The 24987-nt window shown below is 37.3% G+C and overlaps 1 protein-coding gene across 1 annotated transcript in view; it reads right to left on the bottom strand.

Annotated features, from left to right (window-relative positions):
• PARD3 (par-3 family cell polarity regulator) overlaps nucleotides 1-24987 on the bottom strand; it is a 450917-nt gene that overhangs the window by 93758 nt on the left and 332172 nt on the right. Inside the window, 1 exon segment of the mRNA XM_034070217.1 lies at nucleotides 7522-7779. Coding sequence (XP_033926108.1) covers nucleotides 7522-7779 — 258 coding nt within the window.

The raw sequence follows: 24987 nt of genomic DNA, 5'->3' as shown, positions 1-24987 counted from the left end.
TAGCTTCAAATTATGTATTCAGTTTTAACAAGCAGAGACACAAGATTCAATGAACACACAGCACTCCCTCCAAGGCCTGTGCACCCCTCTCCTGTAAGAAACCTCTAAAATGAAAACCCCCCAGCTCTTTAAATGCTTGGAGAGGAGAAGCCAGAATCCTTCGCCAAAGAGGAACAGATGGGTTGACTGGAGGGACATAAAAGAAAGAGGAATCATAAATTTATATTCTATTTAGAAAAAGCCACATTCAACAGCAACAAAAAATTAAATTGATTAAATTATGGTATTCAAGTGCTGCATAACATCAGTTCACAATCCAAATTTTGGTTAGCAGACTAGCAAAGAACAGATTTTAACAGTTTACACTGGTAGGATCAAAGCACTTCATTTAATGAATGGGAGAGCCTTTGCTTTTTCAGCTTTGTGTACACAAATATTCCCCATAATTTTCTCAGGATGAAGAACTTGAAATTGTGTTGATGGCATTAGTGGGAAATAAAGATGTGCATGTTAGACACACAGCTGGTTTTTTGGACTGCAATAGCAAACCATACAATAACCATTCTATGTCTGAGACATTGCTTTTTCTAGTTTTTACATCATGCTTCATTTCATACTTGGATATATAATTTAAGTCTCCTTTTTTCTTCTTCATTTTTTTTTAATTAAATGTTGCCTTCTACCATCTGAAAAATAAAAAAGGAAAGGTTGTTCTCTTTTTTTTTCTCCAAGCAACAAAATACCCAGCTGACCTAGATGTGTGTGCAAATTGCTCTAATATAGAAATTAAAAATATTATACACAACTCAGTTACAATGTATTTTAAACCCTAATACATATTATATGCTCACAGATTTTGATCTGCTCTTTGTAAGTATAGTCTTTCATCATAAGCAGTAGCTGCACTTAAAGAATTAAAGATCACACACCTACACAGATACTCCTAATTTCCAGCAAAGGGAACTTTGTTGGGAGTTATTCAGAACGGGGGCACTAAGGACAGGTCCAGAGAGGCCTCACTTCACCCCCTTATTTTGTAACCCAGAGCAGGAAGTTCATCTCTCTGTTATCTTTCTATACATTTTCCCACTGCAACCATTTGTAGAGGTACTAAATCGGGCTGCTTCTGTAAAAACAAACAAATAGCTGTCAGACTTCAGATTACACAGCAAGCTGACTGGAAGAGAGAGGAAGCAAAACCACCAGGGTTTAAGTGAGGCTGCGGCTGTGGTAAATGAAAAAAGACATGGTTCTCACAACAGTATCAGTGCTTGGTATCTATTCAGAAAGAAACCAGGACTTTCAAGTAATTAAAATGGAAGACCTGAATAGAGTTAACTGAAAGTCTGTTATTTATTCCACCAAAGTGGTAACCCAAACAGGAGAGTGCAATTGCATACTTTCACAATAGGGAGCCTACATAAATCCTCATGAATTTATATTAAAAATTGTCTTATATTCTATCAAGATGAAAGAACAAAAGAAAACAACCAACCTAAGATAATAAAATGCCAAAGCTAATAGTGTCTATTGGGTTCTAAATATATGGGTCTATGAGAGACCAAGCTAATTTTTAGGCAGTCCTGGGGGCAAGGATTACTGGTTTATAGGATGAGCGGTAGAGGAACAAAAAACCCCAATGTGTTAAAGTAAAATTAAACCCCATGAAGAGTCTCGTGGAGGCTCTAACTAATCCTTCTCCAGGTTGTCACAGACAGAGGAGGAAAAATACCATAACTACTTTGAAGTATTATTTTCAGTTTTACATGTTAGAGAACTGCAAACAGTTCATTACCTCACCGCTCTCCAGCGGCTTCTCTTGGAAAGTCTGTCTGATTGTTTCATAATGGCATATGTGTCATTCTCTAGGCCAGGAAAGTCCTTCCAGAAGCCAAATTCTCACAGGAATGAAGCTCTGTTATGCCACAAAATGGTGATGCTCATTGGAAGATAATAATTTAAACCAAATTACTATTGATTTCTGAAATGTTACTGATTATTTAGGAAGCAAAGAAAACAAACAGGTCCCTGCTCTGAAATGCTTGCAACCTAAGGGAGTATGTACAGCATTATTTATCCATAAGAGTGGTACCTTCCCCTGGTAGCATGTCATCTGTAGGGCTCTGACAGCAGAGGGTGACAAACAGTGAAGAACAAGGGATCCAGGCATAGCGAAACAATTCCACATCAGTGAAGTAAACAGAGGTAGTAGGGAAGAGCTTATTCATACTCAGTCTAGGCTGTTGGACTTCTGCACAGCTCTGTAGGTTTTAACATTGGTTAGATGGTTTTCAGTGCAATGGTCCTTCCCTTTGTGAAAGTGCTTAACACCCTGAGTAATAATTCCTATCTCCATCTCTGGAGGGCCTGGAAGTAAGCTCAGTTTTCTATGAGACAATCTTAAGAACCCTCTTGTGACTGACACTACTAATAAAGAAGTTTAATATAGCTGCACAAGTGCCTTGTTTTTTTAACAAATATTTATCCAGGCATGGCAATATATTATTTTATAACTTTTATGACCCATTCTGCTATTGCTGAGAATTATTTTACACAAACTAGAAAGACAGGGTCTGCTTATTTAACTTTTTACATATATCTATATTGTATTAGAGTGTTTCTTTCTAGCTGCTGGGATTCATTATTATTGTGCCAATTTAGGCACAAAGATACTACTGAGTGAATAGAAGTTAACATCTTAATAAAATGTTCTCCCCTTTTTTTTGGAAGAGGAGCAAAGTATGTAGTCTAGCCTTAAAAACAGCATCTTGCCTCTTTGCACCCAAGAGATGACAGTTAAAGCAAGGGGGGTTATTTTCAGTTCCCAAATATTCCTTTGACATAACTTGATTTCACTTCCGATAGAAAAGAAACCAGTTCATAAAGGTCTCCCTTCTAAAATGAACATTTTTTCTTTTTAATGGCAAAATGCATGCAAAAAGCATATGATTATGGTATTTATGTTTCCATTAAAATGTCCTCAGCAAGCTGGAGGAGTCTAACCTCCTATTTTCAAGCTATTTAGTTTTACAGCAGCACAGTGCCTATTTTATTTCAATTATATTTCAGGACAATGCACTCTTGGTGGGAAATGATTACAGAGTGACAGCCAGTAAACGTCCATTAGGAGTTGTCTTTCTACATGCTGCTTAGCTATGGATGTCAGGTGATTGCTATAAAACCCTGTTGTATAGCATCATTGTCATCTATATGAAAAACACCATTGATCAGTCATGCAGCATCTCTTCTGTATGATGGAAAACATACTAGAGACATTTTTCAGCTAAGCTAAAAGCTTTATTCAGAAGAACACAGTTCTCAAGACACTTCTTTCCTGAACTATAAAATAAACATAGATTATACATTCCACCTCGATTTCATTCCATTGATGCCCAACATAAAAAGTGAAAAATTTCTTAGCAGCCTATCTCTGTAAGCTATCAATACATAGGATGGAGCTAACCCTGCAAGGGCAAATGACGTACATGCAGCAATACTAACCACCAGTATTTATTGCTGGAGCTTTATTTCTTCTGAGCAATAAACTCCTCCTCTGTTAAAAAAGGGAATCTGCTTTAATTCTCCAGGATCAAGAACAAAAAAACAAATTTTCTGTGTGTGTGTGCACTACTGGAGAGACATACTAGGGTAACTGGAATATAAATTATTTCCAGATTCACAGGAGCTACTCACATGCATAGACTATGTAGGGAGCCCAAAACAAAGATCCTTCCATATTTCACCTACATATATAACAGACACTATCACAGAAAACCAAAACCAAACAAACACCCCTCCAAACCACACCAATATCTTTTGAAGATTTAACTCTGATATGACATAAATCTGCATTAAAGAAATTCCAAAACAGATTCAAGTCCTGCAAGGGCGTTTTTAAGTAAAAGTTGCTATTTAGAAGTGTGAGGTTTTTGACAGCCATTGCTGGTAAAATGGATAAAGGAATGTCACTTACATACATATAGACGTGTGATTTTCCAAAGTGTAAGCTAACATCTCTTTCTTGTTTGCTGTATTTTGTCATTATACAATCCAGTTTCTAATACAGAGAAATGTATTTTTCTTACCGTTTTGTATTATCTGTCTACAACTGCAGTGCTTGGAATACATGCAAACATAAAATACATCCAAGAAGCAGAATGAAGAAACAAGCCTGTTTTTAACACTGGTCTCAAGTTAGGTTATGAAATACCTGGAGGATCTCTGCCTGACAACTTGACAGTACCATCATTTGCTGAAGCACTATAATAGTTATCCTCATAATATCCTTAAATTTGCAAAAATTAAATAAGATTGTCCATTATTCTGACGAACAGTTTACATACTTGTCCTCCTCTTTGATATTATTCATAGGCCATGACACAGTTAAGCTTACATCAGATGGTGGCCCGTATTGATGAAAATAAGAGAGAAGTTGAAGGGATATTAAAGAAAAACAAACCCTGACAAGGCCTCAAAAACAGGCACAGTAATTCTCTTGCAAGTTAAGGAAAAAATTGTCATAAGTGTTCAGCAATGGTATGCAAACTATTATGGGACATTTTGTTATAGGCTTCTTTGTAAGAGACTTTTAAATAACCTTTTGGACATACTTAAATGTCAAATTTTGTTTGGCACTAAGCACCAAACTTTAATAGAAATAACATTTCCCATATAAACAATGCTGCTTTTAATATGAACGTGCTAAAGATTTGAGACAGCCTGGCTGTTACCAGCTCCTGGCAGTTCAGCACAAGGGTAATGCGCTGTGAGTGATTTCCCTTCCCATCCACAAAGGCTGGAAGCGACTGTTTCTATTTAGGTAACCTCTGAAACATCCAGAAGAAAGGAAAGTATGGCAGGGCAAAGGGGAAAAACACACTCAAAATAATGCTTACCACAGGTGAACATTAATGTAAACTATATTTTAAGGATGCAGAACTGCAACCAACTGTTGGACAGCAAGAAACAAGTTGCAGTGCACAAGGGGTGAGGAGCCAGGTATCCTACAGCTGGGGAGACAGCAAGTTAACAAGCACCTCAGGCCACAACTATTTTTTAAAATGATGCTCAGATGATACTTTCTTAATACATCTAAGATAAAGCCTGTAAAACACAGGGCAGCCTTGGGAAGATGGCTTAGCTGCAATCCAGGCTCTCCTGCTGACCATTACATATGTTCAAGCTCACAGATGTACTTCACACACCTCAAGGAAGACTGAAAACTGCTTCCTCACAGCTGTTATATCATCTCTTCTATGCCCAACTAGATGATCATTAAGGTCCCTTCCAACCCAAACCATTCTATGATTCCATGACATACTCTGTCAGCTGTTGGCCTGACTTCTGGAGAGTTAAATTTGAGCCTGAAATTGTGCAAGCAGCTGCAATGCTCCCCAAAAGCTCTCCTGGAGAGGAGAGCTCACCAGCTCCACAGTTTAGCTATTTAAATAAAGGTGTGAGGAGACAGGAAGAAAACCCTACACACCAGACCCTTGAAGAGGTACTTCACATTTACAGCAATTAACAATCTTTCTCCATCTTAAATTGCCTATTTCTTTCCAGATATTTCTTGCTGAAAGTGTCTCCCTTTTATCACAGGACTGGGGGTGCTTTTTTTGCCTGTTCTAGTCCCTGACTTGCATCTTCTCTCTCTGCTCACAGAGAGAAGTGTGATACAGCTGTGAGAGACGGACCCTTCAGTGCTCCAGGAGCAGCCTGAAAGTGCAAAACTACCATACTGCTCTTCAGTCCTGCCCATGTGATTAACATCAGATTCCCCCAGTACTCCATTATCTTCAGTTCGACTCACTCTCTCCCGGCTCTTTTATCAGCAATCACACAGAGTTAGCTAGGTCACGCAGGTCTTATATTTCACCGTGCCAGGTTTGCATCAAAGAATTTTTTTGTTGTTGATGTGACATTGGTGCCATTCAACTTCAGCATGAAACGCTGCCTTTGGTCTAACAAAACCAGCCGTGAAAGTCACCACGTGGCAATCATATCCAACCAAGCTATCTTGATTTCCAAAGGCAGAAAAGTGCTTAAATGTCAGGCAACAGGGGCATACCTGCACCAGTCAATATAAGGCTAAGGAACAGAAAATTTTAAGGGCACAGATGAATCTGTTGTCTCTTAGAATTATTTTGCTTCCTTCACTGAAATAATGCAGTTATCCACAAAATATAAGTTATTTTTATTCAATATGGAAGCTGGACGTATAACATACTGCAAAACAAGAGAACGGTGTGATTGAGAAAATAAAAAGGCAGGTGCGCTACTGAATTTTAGTGAAAATTTACGCATTCCACAATGCAACTGAGATTTCTTTGTCATGTTAGAAGGTATATTTTTACCCATATTACACAAACTTTTCAAAAATGATCTAGTGGACGGTTAAATACACTACTCTTGGTCCTCAGTTAAAAAGAGTTTCAGACAACTGCATGACCACAACTTTTCTTAAGACCAAATATAAAAGACTCCCTTACTACCTAGAACAGAATATGCAAGATGAATGCCAGTCCTCCTGTAGAGCTATACAGATCTTAAACACTGAAACCAAAGACACTGCTCTGCTGGTTTAACTGGAAGTCCAGTATTTTTCTCATGGAAAGAATGGGGTGTAAAACAAAACAATGAATGGTTTTACTATGACTTAAATTAATAACCTCTGTATGAGTTAACGATACCTCCTGCATTAGGATTTTAATGTTAGTTTTAGTAAAGCTGAGAAAATGCAGAACTACAAGTTCATAGATGTAAGCCAAGAAAACAGATGTATTTTCATTGTTAAATTACAAAAAAACTTGTGAATTTTGCCTTTGGTTATTTCTACTTTATGTTAGTTTCTATGCCTGTTTTAGTTTCAGGTTTTCAAATGAACTCAAAATTCCATCAACAGAAACCATAATTTTGCCCAATTTCAGCAAAAAAAACAAGCATGACACAGTTCAGAAAGTGTAGCCACATGAAGAGTATAACTTAAAAGCTAAAGCCTGAGAAAAGAAAGTAATTAATGAGTCAAGCTTGGAGTTTACTCACTTAGTCTATATTTAATCAAAATACTCAACCTGTTAGACTGAAGTTCAGAACTACAGCAGGACTAGAATCCAGGTAAGTTTTCACACACTTTCGCTATAACAAGAACTTTCCAGAGATTTTGTAATTGCTGTGAACAGGTTGGCAGTGTTGTATTCCACAACCAGATCAGTCAGAGCTCTGATAAATAAACCAGGTGATGTTACAATTTGGATTTAATTTGAATGGTAGCAAACAGTGACTCCAAAATTCCTGAAGAATGAGAAGAAAAGCAGTTGCTCTGCAGAAAATAACTTTCATGTCCCATTCTGTTACAGTTTGATTTGTGTGAGTTCAATACTTTTCTACATAAAGGCTTTTAAAAAGCCATTAATAAAAAAAAAACAGTTCTGACTTTCCAATTGATGTACAGCCATCTCCCATGACAAAAGCATTACAAGGGTAGATTTTGAAAGAGCATATTGATTGATGTCTGGTGCCTACCTGTCTACAGGTGAAGACTTTGAATTCCGTGGTTTCTTTACTTGGGCATACAAGGCTTCCACTGTCTCCCCTTCCCTTGGGCTCTGTGGTCGGGTGTTCAGCATTATTGTGCCACTGTTTGAAGAAGAGTCATAGGAAGCAATCCCAGCATACATTGGGTCCACATCACAGCCAAACGTCCGGTTAAAATCCTGAATCTCCGCATAGTCACGTTCACGAGCTTGTCTCTCTCGAAATTCTCGAGTTTTTGCTTGAATTCTGAAAAATTAAAAGCAGGCTGAAACTAATGCTCCCCCCCCTCCCACCCCCAATAGTTTGAAAGCAGCAGTTAGCAGACACTTTTGGTAGCCCATCTTAATAAAAACCACTGGGATGTTTCCAGTTTCAGTTTGTCATTGGAGTCTCAGGTTTATGTTAGCTATGGAAGCCTCGATTGAAGCAACACTGGTTTTTAAGGACGAAGTCTGATTATCCACTTTTGCTTCATTATTAAGTTAAATAATGACTAGCCACAGGTGTTGGTAAGCAGAGTTTACCTGCTGTTTCATGCATCTTAGTATGCCTGTGCTATTACCTGACCTGTCTGACAATGGCTAAACACTATTCATATTGCCTTGTACTCCATCAAAACTTATCAGAATTAATGTCTGTATTTAGATAGGAATTGTAATGTACTTTCTTGGCCCAATACTACAGAAATCATACTTCTTTTGGAATTGAAAAACTTCATAAGGATGGGGGGGACACACATGTACATTTATGTATGCATACATGCAGCAAAGAGCAGAAGTAGATTCTTGTGTGAACCATTTAAAATGAGCATGCTTTGTTTAAAATGTAAACAAACTGAATCTGGCATCTCCCAAAAGTAGGCAGTTTCTTCTCATAAAGTAACATGTGCCTTAGTTAAAGTTACAAATGAAAGGTGGTGCAGGGGTTTTGTGTCTAGGTACACTTCTTTAGCTGTATAACAGAAAGTAACAAAACCAGATGACATTTAGGAACCTGACAAACACAAACTGAGTGCTGGTCATATTTTCAAAAGCACGCAAAGCTATTACTAAAATTTAATCTGGGCTTCAAAGTTTCTTTGTTATTTGAGGAAATTTGATGTATCACACACACGTGCAACAGGGAACTGAAAAAAACCCAACCCCCTCAACACTGTCTCCCCAGATCAATTTAATGCTCTGTCATCATTGCAAAATGAAGCACTCAGATGTCTCTTCCCTTCAATTAGTAAAATGTGCTCTTTTTTCATCTAAGACAACCATGGCTACACAGTGTGACAGCATCCATCCGTTCAGACTACAGCTCTTTGCACCTCTGTTACATGACATTCCTAAAGAGCTTGCTTACCAACTTTGTACATGAGCAGACTACTCTAAGCTTTGTCTCTTTTGAAAATAGAAAAGCCTTAAAGTAACTTTGACATTTTCAAAAATTTTAAGCTTAGTCCCATTCAAGATTAATCTTTGCAAAAACAAAAGAGGATACACAAATGGTGGGATTCAGCCTGTAGATAAAGCCATCAGAATTTAGGTGCCTGAAGCAGGAGTGGCCACACCAGCTACATGTGCAAGTGCCCTTTACAGTCTAGGGAACTGTAAGTCAGCAGATTCCAGAATCACACAGCTGCCATGTTAGTTGGTGTGTCCTAGCATGAGATGAGTCACTCTATAGATGCTTTTGATGCTCTTTAGGTCTTCCTTGGGTGGTTGGACATCCAGTCTTTTTTCAGCTGCTCAGACATAAGCAGCTATGGACACCTGACATTCCCAGGTGATCCTGCTGGACCTCCAGCTGCTGGGCAAGAAGGACCCCTGTAGGTCCTTGTCACATCTGCCAGGCCCATGCTGATAACACAGAGGCTGTGATGACTAAAATGACAAAAGATATCTGTGTTCAAGCATGTGAATCCAGCCCTGAGCTGCCATATGAACATCTAAATTTAAGTGTCTTCATCAGACTGGGTCCCAAGCAAATTGTTCTTTCTATTCTAACAAAGATCATCATAACAAGAGAAAGGAACAGAAGTGATAGGCAGTCCTTTTTCTCTCCCATATCTTGCAAGCATTGACCAAAGATACTGATCTGGGATACAACTGCCAGGTGGAATTCCCTTCAACAGTCAGTTCCATCTACACTGATGGATGACTGATTCATTTACATGCTCTAAGTTATACCTGAGCATAATTCCTCTTTTTATGTCTTCTACCACTGACTTGTGCACCACTCATACTCAGCCACAGTGGAAAGAGAAACAGACACATACACACACACAAAAAAAAGATGAACAGAAGAAATCTGAGAAAGTTTAACTTCAACATAAATTTTTAATTTTACAATTTTGCAAATAAAAAAATATTTTATTTACTGGTTGTTTTTTATTTCAATAGAGAAAAATAGAAACGAAAACTGTAACACTGTACAGCTTACAGCATGTTCCTCAGCAATTTCAGCACATCAAACTGAACTTCTTTTGTTTAATTTACAGTGAAGGACTCAAGTTTAAATCCAAACCCCATTTTAAGATTAAAATGTGTTTCTGCATGCCTATTTTAAAAATAAAAATGTAACTTTTATATTGTCTTATATTCCAAAGCTGCAATTCAGAAACGTTACAACCTTAATCACTTGGAAGGTATCTATGCAGAAGGAAAAACAGGCCTGAAAATGACCTGTGGTTGTCGATTCCTCTCTCTGCAGGTTTCACTTCCAATTTGTAGCTCTGTTGTCACGGTTTAACCTCAGCTGGTAACTAAGTACCATGCAGCTGATTACTCACTCCCCCCACCTGGGGAGCAGAATCAAAAAAGGTAAAACCCATGGAACAGTTTAATAACTGAAATAAAGTATACGAGTACTAATTGTAATGAAAAGGCAGATAACAAAAAGAGAAACAGAAGTCAAGACAAAAACAAGTGATGCACAGTACAGTTGCTCACTATCCACTGACTGATACTCAGCCCATCCCCAAGAAGCAGTTGGCCCTTCCTGGCCATTTCTCCTGAGTTTATATACTGAGCATAATGCCATATAGTATGGAATATCTCTTGGGTCATTTGGGGTCAGCTGTCCTGGTTGTGTCCTTTCACAGCCTTTTGTGCCCCTCCAGCCTTCTTGCCAGCAGGGCATGAGAAGCTGAAAAGTCCTTGATTTAGTATACATATTACTTAGAATCAACAAAACACATCAGTGTGTTATCAACTTTATTCTCACACTAAATTCAAAATACAGCACTGTACTAGCTACATGGAAGAAAACTGACTCTATCCCAGCTGAAACCAAGACACTTGTATTAATTACAGGTGGAGGATTGCATTTTTCTATTGATACTTGTCCTCTGAATGTGAGAAACAAAGGAAATCAGAAATTTCTTAGACATTGGTAGATTAAATTTTAATTTCAACAGACAATGTATCATCAGATAATGGAACACTGACTGACACTAATTAAGGAAAAAAAATCCATATATTTTAGATAACCAAAATTTCAGAGTATGAAATCTGATGGTATAGCAATAATGTAATTCAGTCAGAAGAAAACATTATCCTCTGAAGTCCTTATAAAACTGAGTTACCTGGTGGTAATTGGTGATATTGGTCTCAGTGTTACATTGACAGCTGTGAGAGACGACAGTGAACTTCTCTAACTTCTGATCATCGCATCATTTTCCTCAGGTGTAGACAGAAGTGTCCCCCATTTCATGCTTATCAATTTTTCTCATGTATCTACTTTCAGCTATTTAATACGTTTGGATACAGCAACATTTAGAGCAACAGTAAGATTTTTCTGTGCATGATTCAATGTGGGCTACCTATTACTGTTCAAGTGGGAAAGAACTGATTGTTGAAGTGCTATGCAAGTAATTATGTCCAGATCCACCAGGAAAATTTTTGGAATATTTTCCACAATTGCTAATACAGTGTGTTAATACACATATGTAGTAGTAAAAAACAGAATCTGAACACATTATAAATCTTCATGTTAATTATAACCAAAGGACCCAGTAACCATTTGCAGTAACATTTAACAAAGAATAACCCTAAAGTAAAACTTATATCTGACTATACTGACACTCAAAATGTTCTGATTTTTTTCTTTTAATTATTTTTCTGTGCTTGAAGTTTAAACCAAGTCCTATCACTTTCACAATCCAAGAGTATAGGTATTCTGACTACTTAAATATTTATCGATATTGTTTAAAATCCAGCTTTGTTTTTGCTGTCTCCAGGACACACTGCATTTAAACATTATGTCTCCAAACCCAAAAGAACCAAATGACCATGGAAAAATACATAGACATATTCTTGAAAATAACAATAGCTATCAAACAGCTGAATATTGCATTATCCCTTTTGCAATTATATTAGTTTTTAACTCTGAATATATTTTCATATGAGAACCTAAACTAAATATGATGTTATTTTTGTGTTGACCCTCCTCTTTGTGCATGTGTGTATATGCATGACAGGGCTCAAACTATTTGTTAGCATATACTACATTAAGTATGCATATGGGAAATACCAGTGCAGACTATTGTGGGAAAGATTAACATCATTATATAAACAGCACAGACAAGAACATGGAATTTGCTCTGTACTTCAGCCACAATCAGCAATGATTCCACTATTGAAATCTGTAGAAGTGTGTGACCACAGTGTTTTGGTTTCACAACAGGGATATGTGCATCAAGCTGTCTTGACTGAATTGTATTTCTTCATGACATGGCACAATAAAAATGCATATGTCTCAAAATTCAGATTTTGAGGATTTATGGCCTTCTTACAGATTTTGTGCTAGTTTAACAATAACAACAATAATAATAATGCTTAGCATTCACATAGCTCTTTTAATCTTCACAGAATTTTGCAAAAATGTCTAAACAATTTTGCACTGTTTAAATGAAACTGAACTTTTGAAAATACAAAAGCTATCCCAAGAAGTTTCTAAACCCTTTTTGCTGAAGTGCTAATACTGAAAATGTCAACAATGTATTGTCATGCTTTTGAAACTCAAATTATAATGTTCAGTATAAACTATCCTCATGTATTTGTGTGCCATTCAATTCAAAAGCTAATGATAACTGCTTCAAATGACAATACTGTTAGCTGCAGAACTTCCTTTAATTGTTAGAAGAGCTTTTCATTGCAAGCTAATCCAGTAATGATAGACATACCCATCCTATAGCAATTCTTATGCACATGAAATGGTCACAAAAGTAATGGGAAACCTTACGTGCTGATTTCCCAGCAAACAGCAGCCACCTCATTCCCTTATTCAAAATGCTGTGAGATTCAGCTTTCAGATGAAGGCAGCTACCATTTTAGACATATAAATGTAGGTGTCCACGTATATTTTGGACTCCCAGAAAAACTGGTCAAGATCCAGTCACATCAGGCAGCTGCCCACAGGGTTTAGAGAGCAGTTCAACTGAACATTTGTAACATGGCCATTTTAAGGTGAAGCTGAACCTGAACCTTTCTCTAGGCTCTACCAACCGTGTCTGGTCCCCCTTCCTTGACCAAAAAGGGCAATAAGCCATGTAGTTCTTATGCGGATCCTGAGAGCTCAACCCCACCCTGAGCAATATGTCTACACAGCAGTTCTGTCCAAGCTAAACTTCAACTTTTTCCAGCAGCAGAAAATTTAAATCTTTGGTGCTGACAGAGCTGCTGCAAGGAAAAGTGAATAAGCAAAGTTGGCAAAGAAGAGAAACAAGCCTAATTTCATGTAGTGTTAGGAGTGAAATTGTAAAAATATTCAAAATCCCTTGGGAGCTTCAGTCTCCTTTGTGGGATTTGTTTCATATTAGTGATTTAGACCCCTGAAAAAAAGTCACCTACTTATCTTAATTGATGAACACAACACGGAAAGGATATTCATGGCTTGTAGATTATACTTGCTATTGAAATGGCAGCAATGTCCTCCCCTAAGAGCTGAAATAAAGTTGGCTGCTGCTTCTGGTGTACAATTGCTTGGTCAATTCAATTAATCCCGCTGCTAATGCCAGGATTCAACTATTGCCCAAATGATAATCCACAACCTCATCTTTTCCCCTGAGGCTCACTCACTTACAAAATCAGTATTGGATGCTTGTAGTTCCACATGTACGAGATGGCTGACAATGTTTATTAAGGATAGAAACAGCATTGTGTAAGGACAGAAGCGAAATGACAAGCCATTCACCACTGCCAGTTCTCAGTTCTTCTGCCATCAGACTGGCATGCGCTGAGATGATGGATTGAAAACAGACAGAAACAATGACACGTTTATAAAGCCAGCCAGCTTGTTTAAGTTAGCCAGACGGGGTGAGCACATTCAGTCCAATTTTTGACAGATATTGTTTCTTATAAAAGAGGTCAGAAGGTGCGCTGGCCAGTAGCCAAACCTTGGCAAATTTGTTCCCTCCTCCTTTGCTAGTGAAAAATACCTTGCAGGCACAGTGCGCCAACAACTAAGCAAGGTCTTGCTGTTTCTCCTCCCCCTCTCCTTGATTGCCTTCAGGGCTTTAATAGCCCCTTTTCTAATTTTTGGCAATCAAGTCAATATGGGAGTTTGTCCTCTCCTGCATTTTATTTTGACCTTTGTCTGGATCCAAGCAGAATTTTTCTGACAACTACTCTTCTAATGAGGGTATCTTGATTATAGGCATTATTGTGATTTCCCTCTGAACCAGCATATGACACTCAGCTTTTCTTATCATGATTAGACCTGGTCCGTTATCACAGTTATAACTACCTTTCAGAAAAGCCATCTGCTTTCCTGGGAAAATCATTCTAAAGAATCACTGTGGGCAATGGATAATCATGGGCAGCAACAGCAGTAGCTTACAAAAAAAGAAGGATGACTCCTCTTCCTCATTTCCTCCCTCATTTCATGCAAAACTTTGGCATATTATGAAAAAAAAAAAAAGAAAAGAAAATGTAATACTGCTATGTAAATATATATATATATATATACATCTATTTTAAATTGAAAGGATGAAGACCAGCCTTTTCCCAATCATTAAAAGAAAAATATTAATATTTCTGCCTTATCTCCTGTGTACATACACGTATGGCCAGCTGGCTGAAATACAACTGTCTTCTCATCTCAGACACATGAAGAAACACATACAAAATGTGGTCAGTTTGCTATGGATAAGCACAAGCATATGGGGACAAAATAAGAAAGGCACAATCTGAAAGAAAAGTACCAGGGAGCTTTAAAGACAACAATAAATCATTGAGTAATTGCATTAGCAGTAAAAGGAAGAGCAAAGAAAAGGTTGCTCCCCTGCTCAGTAGTGAGGGAATGATATTGACAGATGATGCTGAAGAGACCTAAGGCTTAATGGTCTTTTTTCCTTGCATCTGTCTTTGTTGATTGCAAGCAGGTGGCCAGCACAATTGATAACTGCCACCAATAACACAAAGATCTCCAATCTAACAGCAAAAGAAGTAGCAAGAAACTAGTTAAGCTAGTTAAGCTAGTTGAATCTCATCCAACACACACAATTGTCTGAGGTTGTTTCAGACCTTTTCCTGTAACCAGGAAAACATGTTAAGGGCAGCTGAAATACTGGAAAGACAGAAAAAGTCAAATATCCCTCAGAGGAGAAAGAAAATGACACTCATCAGTTTAACTTCAATCCCCTTTGAAACAAAGTACTAGTAAGCACAGAGAAGATAATGGGACAAACAGTAGCCACATAGATTTATCAAAAACATATGGTCAAGTCAGTCAGATTTCCTTCTACAACACAGTAAATGGCCATGTGAACAGAGCAGAAACAGTACATCCCAGGCTAAGAAAAACAGCTACAGGACAGATGCAACAGGTTGAACCAGGCACTTCCTACTGAGTATCTAGAGAGTAGTTTTCAGTAATTCATAGTTATGATAGATGGATGGATCAAGACATTTTCTAGAAGGATCTCTCTCTGAATTTACACAGGGTTTTGCTACTGAATCTGCAGAAAACTCTGGAGGAAAGGATTAACATTTCAAATGTTCTTAAAAAATAGACTTCAAAAATAAAGTTAACTTCAATAACAACAACTGGAAAGTAATTTACATAGTTGGAATAATTAAGTACAAAATTAAAAGTAGGGGGAAAATCTGTAAGTTGATTTTTCAGGAATGGATCTGGATGTTCTACCGGATAACTGATACCTACAAGTCAGTAATGTCAAGCTGTTGGGGAAAAGAAAAAGACAGAGTGGGGACATAACAGCAGTCTCCTGATAGATCAGGAGGAAAAGAATAATAGTTTTGATCTCTAATGTAAGTACGAAGTATTTAAACTGAAGCAAGAATAACTGAGACTAGATACTGTGGGCAGGGGAACTTTCTAATGAAATGTAACAGAAAAGTTTGCTAAGGGAAGTTATAGTGTGTATGTCATTGTGAACTGGAAAAAAAGGAAACAAACATCTTTCAGGAATGACATACCCAGGAGATCCTACCTTGGAAAAGTGATGTGGTCTTTCTTCTAGATCTATAATTCTGCACCTACATAGCAATTTTACACACATATATTTCTTATATCTTGGTTCTACAACAACAGAGAAGCATAATGGGGACTACACATAGAAAAAGAAAAGAAAAAGCTGCTCACCACCTTGAAATTAAAGAAATGCATCTACACGATCAGTCAGTCTTAATTTTCTTTCTCCTTCAACAATCACAGCCTATCTGCCAATTAGAGTACGTGATAGTACCTACTGTCTCTCTGAAGTTCCCCTCCCCTCAAATCCCACATGCAGAAGAGATGCATGAGAGTTTCAAAAACGTTTAATGAGCCACAACCCAGGAGGGCTGTAGTTAAGAAAAAAGGGGGGGGGAGGGGGAGGAGGGAGAGGTAAAGGTGAGAAGGCGGTTGCTGTATGTGCAGCAAAATACAAATGAAGATGTAAAGAAGTTAAAAAATACAGCAGAGGAAGTAAATAATATGCATATAAGCAGGTGAAGTGCAAACACCAATTTGAAATCAAGTTATACTGATGAAACTAAAGAAGGCATTAGAATCTGGTGGAATCTCTCACGTATTTCACCTCTACCTTTCCTTATTCCCTGACTTTCTTGATACTTCCTTTATTTTTCCAAAGTGAATATATATGCCCCAGCAGAGTATCTGCTTTCTTGGATCTTGGAGTAAACAAGCAAAAATACTTGCTTATTTGGTTTAAAAACCTGTAAATTACCACCTCACATTCCAATCGAGCTTTTAGGCTACTTTGCAGTTAACTGTCTGCATCATTTCAGGGCTGAGGGTATGTGCTCCAATATTTTTAAGGATATGTTTCAACCAAAGGTAAATATATGAAGTATTTAGGAGGTATAGGTCCTCCTGCTTTCAAAACAAATACTATAATGACTTAAATTTTCTTCCTTATGTTCATGTCTGATCCAAGGGTCAGTCACGCCAGCAGTGGAGGATCACGCAGATATGTCTGTTATCCTGCTGGGATATGTTGCATCAAAGAACATAATTGCTCTCTGTAATCAAAATGGAATCTAGTTTAAATTTTGCATTACAAAACTGGCCAGAAGAGCTGATATTTACACCAATGACAACAGATCCCTGATTGTTAGATTAATTTAGCTCTAATCTCCTACTGAAGTAGAGAGGAAGAACATAATGAGATTCAGCTACTGCTGATATATGACTTGGGAGAGCTCCTGCTTCCATCCCACTTCACTTTCAGAGCACTGGTTTCTGCTCTTATAAGGTCTTTCTTAGACCATTTCTTCACCTATTTTTTTTTTCCCTCCAACTGGAGAACAGTGCCAGAAAGCAGCACTGGTGGGTAACACATGAATTCTGCAGGTAGGTGTGCAAGAAGCAGCTGTTCTTGTATGTGCTTATGAATGGTATGAAGCTATATACCAAATATATACCAGTACCATATAACAAATGGTACCATATATCATATCATATGTCAAACCACTAATTCCCAGATACTGCAGGAAGTAACTGGAGGTCCAGCTACAATACTGTCATCAGTTGGTTGAGCTGAGCATATCCAGCATCTACGTGACTTTAGTTGAAGTCAAGTAACAAAATTCTGAAGTCAGGTAAAAAAATCTGTGCTAGCTCTATTTCAGGTCCATTATTCTGTGTTTCTAGACTACTATGTATAAAGAGTAGCCTAATCCTGAATCTGCAAAATGAAACAGTCTGAAGTGACAAAAATATACAGTGGAAAAACCTCACAACAAAGCAATGGATTATGTGGATCACATACACTGAAGCTGAAAGGAAAAGAAAAAAACCTTCTACCAACGGAGAATATAGCTCATAAATCAGTATCTTTGCTTAAGACTCAAAAAAATAGCACCCACAACACCTCTTGGGATTCATTTCTAAAACCTTGCTGGGTCACAGTACTGAGTGAGAGCATAGATAGACAGCATGGCCAGAGACAAAGCCAGGTTTCCTATAACTCATTAAAAGGTTTGTTATAGTAACTAGTTGCAAAATAAAGGTTCCAGCTGTGGTCTGGAGGGGGACGCTATCTGCCTGATGTGAATATATCATTAGCTGTCATCCTGATCAGCCAAATACCTGCTGCTGCATATAAGAAAGGAAAAAAAAAGGTGGGTTTCGTGCTTTGCCTTACTGTCAGACTCTTGTAGTGCAGTCTGGAAAATCAATGGCTTTTCAGGTCTGCTCAACTTCTACCCTACTGTTCTGGTTAGAGAGTTTATTTCCCAGATTTTGGTGACAAACTCAGCAACAGTAAGTTCAGTTTGTTAATACTTATGGTATACATTTTTTAATTCTCAAGTAAGTATTTGCTACAGCAGCTCTATAACTAACAGCATACTTTATGTGACATCAGGGGACATACTGCTACCTTATTAAGTTCTTGGCTTTCTATAGCGAACTACAACATATCAGTGCTCTTATTTAGAACTGAAATTTCTAAGACAGCACTGAACTCACATGATCTGAAAGACACCTTAACCAAATCTGTAACTCAGAATATTATAAAGACCACGTAAATTATAATTTTAAATATGCTGCAAGGGAGTCGGCTGGACCTTGCCATGTACAAAACTTCAATGTCTTGAATCACTGTAAAGGAGGAATAGAGAAACTACATTTTGTCTTAAAATCCCTATATTGACAAGATGTAGATAGAGAACGTGAGGAACCTTTTAAGAAAACTACTTCAGCAACAATTACTCCACAAAAGCTTCAATTTACATGTCTCACAAAGCCAGTATTTTTATGAAGTAGAATTGGTCCGAAATGTTTTTCCAAAGCTCAATACTGTCATGCCTCATTTCTGTGTTCTCTTACAAAAATTACTGCCATTGATTTGTTTTCACGTCCTGCACCCGCATCCATTATGTGAAAAACCACTGCCAAAAACAATGCTACAAATCTCAGTGAAACTGGAATACCCCTTGACAAGCAGACCCCATCTCAAAATAAGTGAGAATGAGAAACACATTGCTCTGATTTTCTCTTTCACACAAGAATTTTTTTCTTTCCTCTCTTATAGGCTGGGAAGGGAGAGGAAGTTTTATCTGAAAAAGTTTTACACAAGTCACTTTAGAAAATATTTATATTCTGAATGTTTGCAGTAATAATGAGTTTAAAGGTAATAGTTCTTGTGAAAGCTGTTAAGTGGCATCAAAATACAGCAGCAGCAAAACTAAACCTGAACCTTTGTGTTTATTTTAAAGGCACAGATAGCACGCTATGTAAGAAATAAAATTCCTCTCCTTATCATGGTATGTTGTCTTTTTACCTAAAATAAGCTGAAACTGCTTGATGAAAATATTTTGCTTAAGGGGAAAAAGGTTGGGCTTTTCCAATAAAAATATTATGGTCTCACTGGGAAATCTGGAAAGACACCAAGAGTGTCCTGCTGTTCAGCCCCCTACTCCATCTGATGCTTTAACAGTTCCAGATGGCCTTTACTACAGGATGACCTCCCCTCTATTCTTTTATTATGACCTTTGGGTCACAAATTATCTATAGGATACTGCTGTCATTCTGTAAGACTCTGTTGTACTCTTTCATCTAAAGAATAAAGATACTTAACATTAAAACTCATCTTTCTTAGGCTGACCTTCCAATTGATGGTCAAAACAGACAGTTATTCCAATCAATGTCATTGCTGGAGAAAATCTGTTTCATTTTCTTGCAACACTGACATTAAGAAACTAAGGCATGGCTTTAAATCAGATCACTTTTGCAATTGTACTTGGCTAGAAAACAGAACATTATACTCATTCAAAATACCAAAAATATCACTGTAACAGTTTTGATGAGTTACATTGATTAGAAGGATGTGGTAGGTTTGTTTTCTATAAGTTACTGATGTGGTTTTCATGTAAACTTCATTGATAGAAGGTAATAAAACTTTATGTAGCCTTTATTAATTATTTGTCTTTATCATCATAAATGAAACACTCAGAGCTTGCATAGGAAAATATAATAAATAGACTCAATGTACTAAATAAAGTAATAAGGTTAATTTCTTTCCTGCTGTCAGTAAATTCATGTTAGCAGTCTCTCGTCAGCTTGACATCAATTAATGATTTTAATTCCAGACTCTTGTCACAGTACTCACCACCCTTTCATCTAATTAAAATGGATGATGCATGATGAAGGGAAAACACAAGACTTCTGTTCTTGTTGTAACATTTCTATTCATTAGTATACTTTTACAACAAAGAGCTTGTGGCTTTAATGGCACTAGAGAAAGATGAAGAGAAGTTTACTATATGTTGGAGATGAAGACCCTTATACCCTTAGGAAACAAAGAATACAGGAAGCATTTTATGGAATGACTGAATCCTTCAGGAAAAAAAAAAATGCAGTGTTATTTTAGCTACTAATGAACAGCCAGAATGTTTCACTCTAAATGTGGAAAAAAATCATTACCTGAAAAATACCCACTGAAATTGTAGCCTTGTTTACATTCACACAAAAAATGCTGTCAGCCTATCAATTGATCTCCAAAAGTATCAGCAAAACTGCCAATACCAAGACAAATGCCTCATCCACTTCTCCCAGATGGCACCTCTGCAAGACCCGGATCCTCTGTCACCTCTCTCACTCTGCACAGCTGCAGCAGCATCGCCTCTGCCCTCTGACCACTAACAGCAACTCCCCAGTCCCCATTAAAAACAGAGATTTCCGTTGTTGATGGCAGGGCATTAAGATGCACTCTGCCCTGAAGAGCCCTGTCAAGGTGTCCAGCCTGGCACTCCATGGCAGGGAACTCTGCAACCCTGCCCAGGGAGCTCCTCTAGCAGCCCTATGACACCCCAGCGCCAGCACGGGTGACATCTGCACAGACACTTATACCAGTAACAGCAGAATGATGCAAATTGAATTCCCTTTGCAGCCTAAAGGAAAAAAAGTTTTTGTTTCCCAAAACAGAAAGTGGGGACACTAGCCAAGCAGGAGGTTTCTTTTCCTATGATAACTACATATATTTACATGGCAAGCATGGTATTGCTTTGCTATGCATTAACTGTCCTCCAACAAGTATAGGAGACACTGGAATTATATCACTGCTTTTTCAGAGCAGAGGAAGCCCCTGCCTCCAAAAGCCCCCATCTGACCACTCCATCATCGTCTGTCACAGTGCTTCCACCACTTTCATTCCCTTTCCAAAGGTTTCTCTTTATCTCAAGACTGATTCTCACAACACAGTTGTTTCAGAATCTGATTTTGTATGGATTTCAGTGAAAGTTGATTAGATTACAATAAATAAGATTAAAACACTTTTATGTTAACCCAGAGACTGAACATCAGTTAAGCCCTCAAACAAGTGTATTAACCAGAGAAAATATCCTGTAGAACTTTGGAGAGGAGGAGGTGCCTCTGGAGGCAGATTAAAGCACAAGCATTATTCACTTATAGTTGGGATCACATACTCTGAATCCTGAAATTTCATTAGAATTGCAGTTTTCATTTTTTAAACATTATCTGACAGTGAATAACACTGGAAACAGCTGAAATTCTTAAAAAGTTCACAAAGAAGTATGTTTATTTAATTCCTCTATTATCTACTACCCAAGTAGAAAGAGTAAAGTTGTTTGGGTTTGCTTGAGGAAGTCAGTTCAAGGTTGAAGACAGCATGGCAAAGAGAGGCTCCAAGTTAGCACATATATAAACCAGCTGTGACCTGGCAATGGAATAGAGCTAACTGAATTCAGGTCTTACTTGACTTTCTTGAGACTGCAGTACAATCGCTTTCTTAGGAGACACAAGGCCAAGCTCAGACAAATTATTGCTTAGTTTTGCCTTAAGGTTTTGATTAGTGCCATTGCTGGGGAGAAGCACACTTTCTATCAGCACATCAGAGCCCATCTGGGTTTTCAGATGAGTGCTTGGCAGATACCCAAGCATAATGTAAGCAGACATTTTTTTTCTGGAGTAAACCAGTGTTGAAGAATAGTGACATGGGGACAGCATCCTATGGCCTTAGATGAACTGTTAATCCATCCTTTGGAGAATTTACAAATAGCAAGCATTTCACAGAAATTTTGGTAAGATTGGTGGGTAGTCTCCTCAGACGATTCTCCTGATTATTCTAGTACTCTATTTATTTCATTGATAACTCTCTGTATTTTCAACTAGGTAATTTAATTTTCTGTTCAAAATTACTTTTTGTTAGTATATGTATACCACATACAGCTTAAGAGATATGCTCCTTAATAAGAAATTATTATTAATAATATATTTCTAAAAGACTATTTTATTCATTTTAATCACGGTAAATTGAAGAACATTAATTTTCTTGTTTCGTAATCAATATGAAAACTACTTCTAAGATTTTAAATAAAATACTATTGTAAGCACAATACTATTAAAATTATCAAGTCAAAGCATAATAATTCCATAAAATTGTGGGCATGATTGATTTTTTAATGGACTATTCAGTTGTTCTCTGAACCCCTAAGGATTTTTTCTCCTAACCTCTCATACACAGTAAATTCATTAAATCCAACCTATTTCCCCAAAGTATTGCATCATTATAGAGGTATATAGCATCAAATACCAAGTAAAATAGAGCAAGTGAATTCTCCTTCTAAAAAGACTGAGGAAGAAAAACTCACAGAAAATGAAGCTAAAATAGCAGCCATTATGAATCAACACTGACAGTAATATTTTACTCATCTCCTAGTAAGCATTTTGAGGGATTGTTCAGTTAATTTGCAAGAGTACTCATCATTCATAGCATGTTTCTAGCATCATTCTTTTACAGGATCAAAAGGAAACTCTCTGCAATCTAACTACAAAAATATTTAGTCTCTACGGACCAAATCAACATCTGATGTTTTTTCAGAAACATAAGTAAGCACCTCACACATTTGGTTGCTATTTTATTGGTTTTTATTAGATGTACATGCCACTACCCCAAAGAAATTGCATTCTTTTATAGACATAACACAAAGGAAAGCAAATACACAGTTAGAGAAGGAGAAGGAGGAGGACCTGTGTTATGGTAACATCAAGGTGTTATGAAGTTCTAGCACATGCACTTTCTGCAGTTTCACTGGACACATAAAATTGCTTTTCATGACACACGAGGAGTAAGATTCCAGGTAAGATTCAAACTGGTTAGCAGAACTTGATAGACAGGGATTAGGAATTTTCTCCATGCATTGGGGGCTGTACAAATAATGCCATGGTTCTACCTTGGTACCCAGCGTGACTATTGCAACCTCTCTTACATCACCACATGGACAGTCTATACTCTCACCATTCTTACTGAGAGAGACAGAAAGACAAAGAGAGAGAATGGAGAGAGAGAAAACATTACTAACTCAAATCTGAAGTCTTTCTTCTTTGAATAAATGTATGCGGCTGATTTTCTGGGGACCTAAGGTTACTAAGAAACCCTCAGTGCTGGGCAAGCTTGGCTCAGCAGAGCACCTTAAGACAGGGATTTGCATTGTGCACATGTAGCTGACCCTTCCCTGCCCTGAGCCAGCCGGAGTGATGGAGGCTCTGCACCCCCTAGCATGAGTTCATCCACAAAGTGGCTGGTCTGCCCAACCGTAAAGGAAGTTGACTGCACAAACACCCTCATATCCTAAGTCACTTATTTCCTTCAGTTCCAATATTCCCCTTTATCATTTAACCTCTAAATTTGTTCCTGTTTTTAAAAGTAATGTTCTTAAAGACCCTGCTTCGCTTTTATTAGAAAAGAGAAAATAAAAACCAATCAGATAAGTAAAAGACAACCAAGCACTGTGATCCAGCTACCCTCTACTGTCAGAATGGATTAAAGACAGACATGAATAATTTTTTACATCAACTTATGCTAGTTAAAGAGTTCATTTTTCCCATAATGTAATCCAAACAGATGGTCACAAATGATAGTTTATGCAGTTTAACAAGTTACTGTTGATCTCCATTAACTAAAACACTAACAAATAAACTAGTAACTAATAATCTTCATTAACTAATAATAGCCCTCCTTAACTGTAACATGAATCACTCGACCTTAAAAGAACTGAAAGGAAACCATTTTAGGTTTAACTGAGGACACTACACAAGAGTAACTGTGGCTCTGCTATTCCAGTGAGCTGTTTGAGTGATGAAGCCATCACTTATAAACTTCTGTTCTTGACCGCAGAAGACCAAGGTGCAGTGATGATGGCTAAAGAGATCATTATGACTAACTAGTCACACCCGCTGTACAAGGACACCAAAATTGCCCTCCATAGCTCCTGCATCAATCTTCAATTTATGGCTGAGCTATAGCATAATTTTTAGATAAATCATTTGAATTCATAGTTCATTTTCACTGCTAAATGAGTCTGAATCTATTTACCACTCAAGATTCAAACTCTGAAACCCTTTAGTTTGTCCCCTTACTGAAGAGATGTCTACTAAAAGTGGTCTTCTCTCCACACACATTCCTGAGTATCAGTTAATTTCTGACCTAAGCTTTCCAAAATTTTGATCAAATTGATATGAGATATTGATGAGTCTAGGCCCCAGATATCTAGGGCTGCAAGAGACAGAATGAAAAGTAGACTGGAAATACTGAGAAAATCATGTGACATATATATTATATAGGGTTTTAATGTTAAGAGAAGGTGACAAGGAAAAATGGAGGTACTCACCACTCATTTTTACAATTAGCAGTTTAATATACATATCATTCCATAACAGACTTCATGACACATAAATAGACTGAACTCCAGTGACAAATATACTGGTAAGTATAATTTTTAGGGTTTTTTTTTCTAAATATATAAATGAAAAAACTAGATATGCAAGACTTTCAAGAAAAATACAAAACATACTTCATTATATATAAATATTTGTATTCTGAAAATCTCAATAAAATCAGTTATAGAATATATAGAGAAAACATTTCATTACTTCAGTCTCCTCAATAAGGAAAGGAGGTCTGGGTCTGTAAAAGAAGCTGTTTATACTAATGCTCAAAATAAATCCAGCTTTGTCTTGTTATTTAAAGTATATTAACAT

This window comes from Melopsittacus undulatus, chromosome 1 (genome assembly GCF_012275295.1).
Source record: "Melopsittacus undulatus isolate bMelUnd1 chromosome 1, bMelUnd1.mat.Z, whole genome shotgun sequence".
NCBI lineage: Eukaryota > Metazoa > Chordata > Aves > Psittaciformes > Psittaculidae > Melopsittacus > Melopsittacus undulatus.
This window is presented reverse-complemented; position numbering and strand designations above follow the sequence as displayed.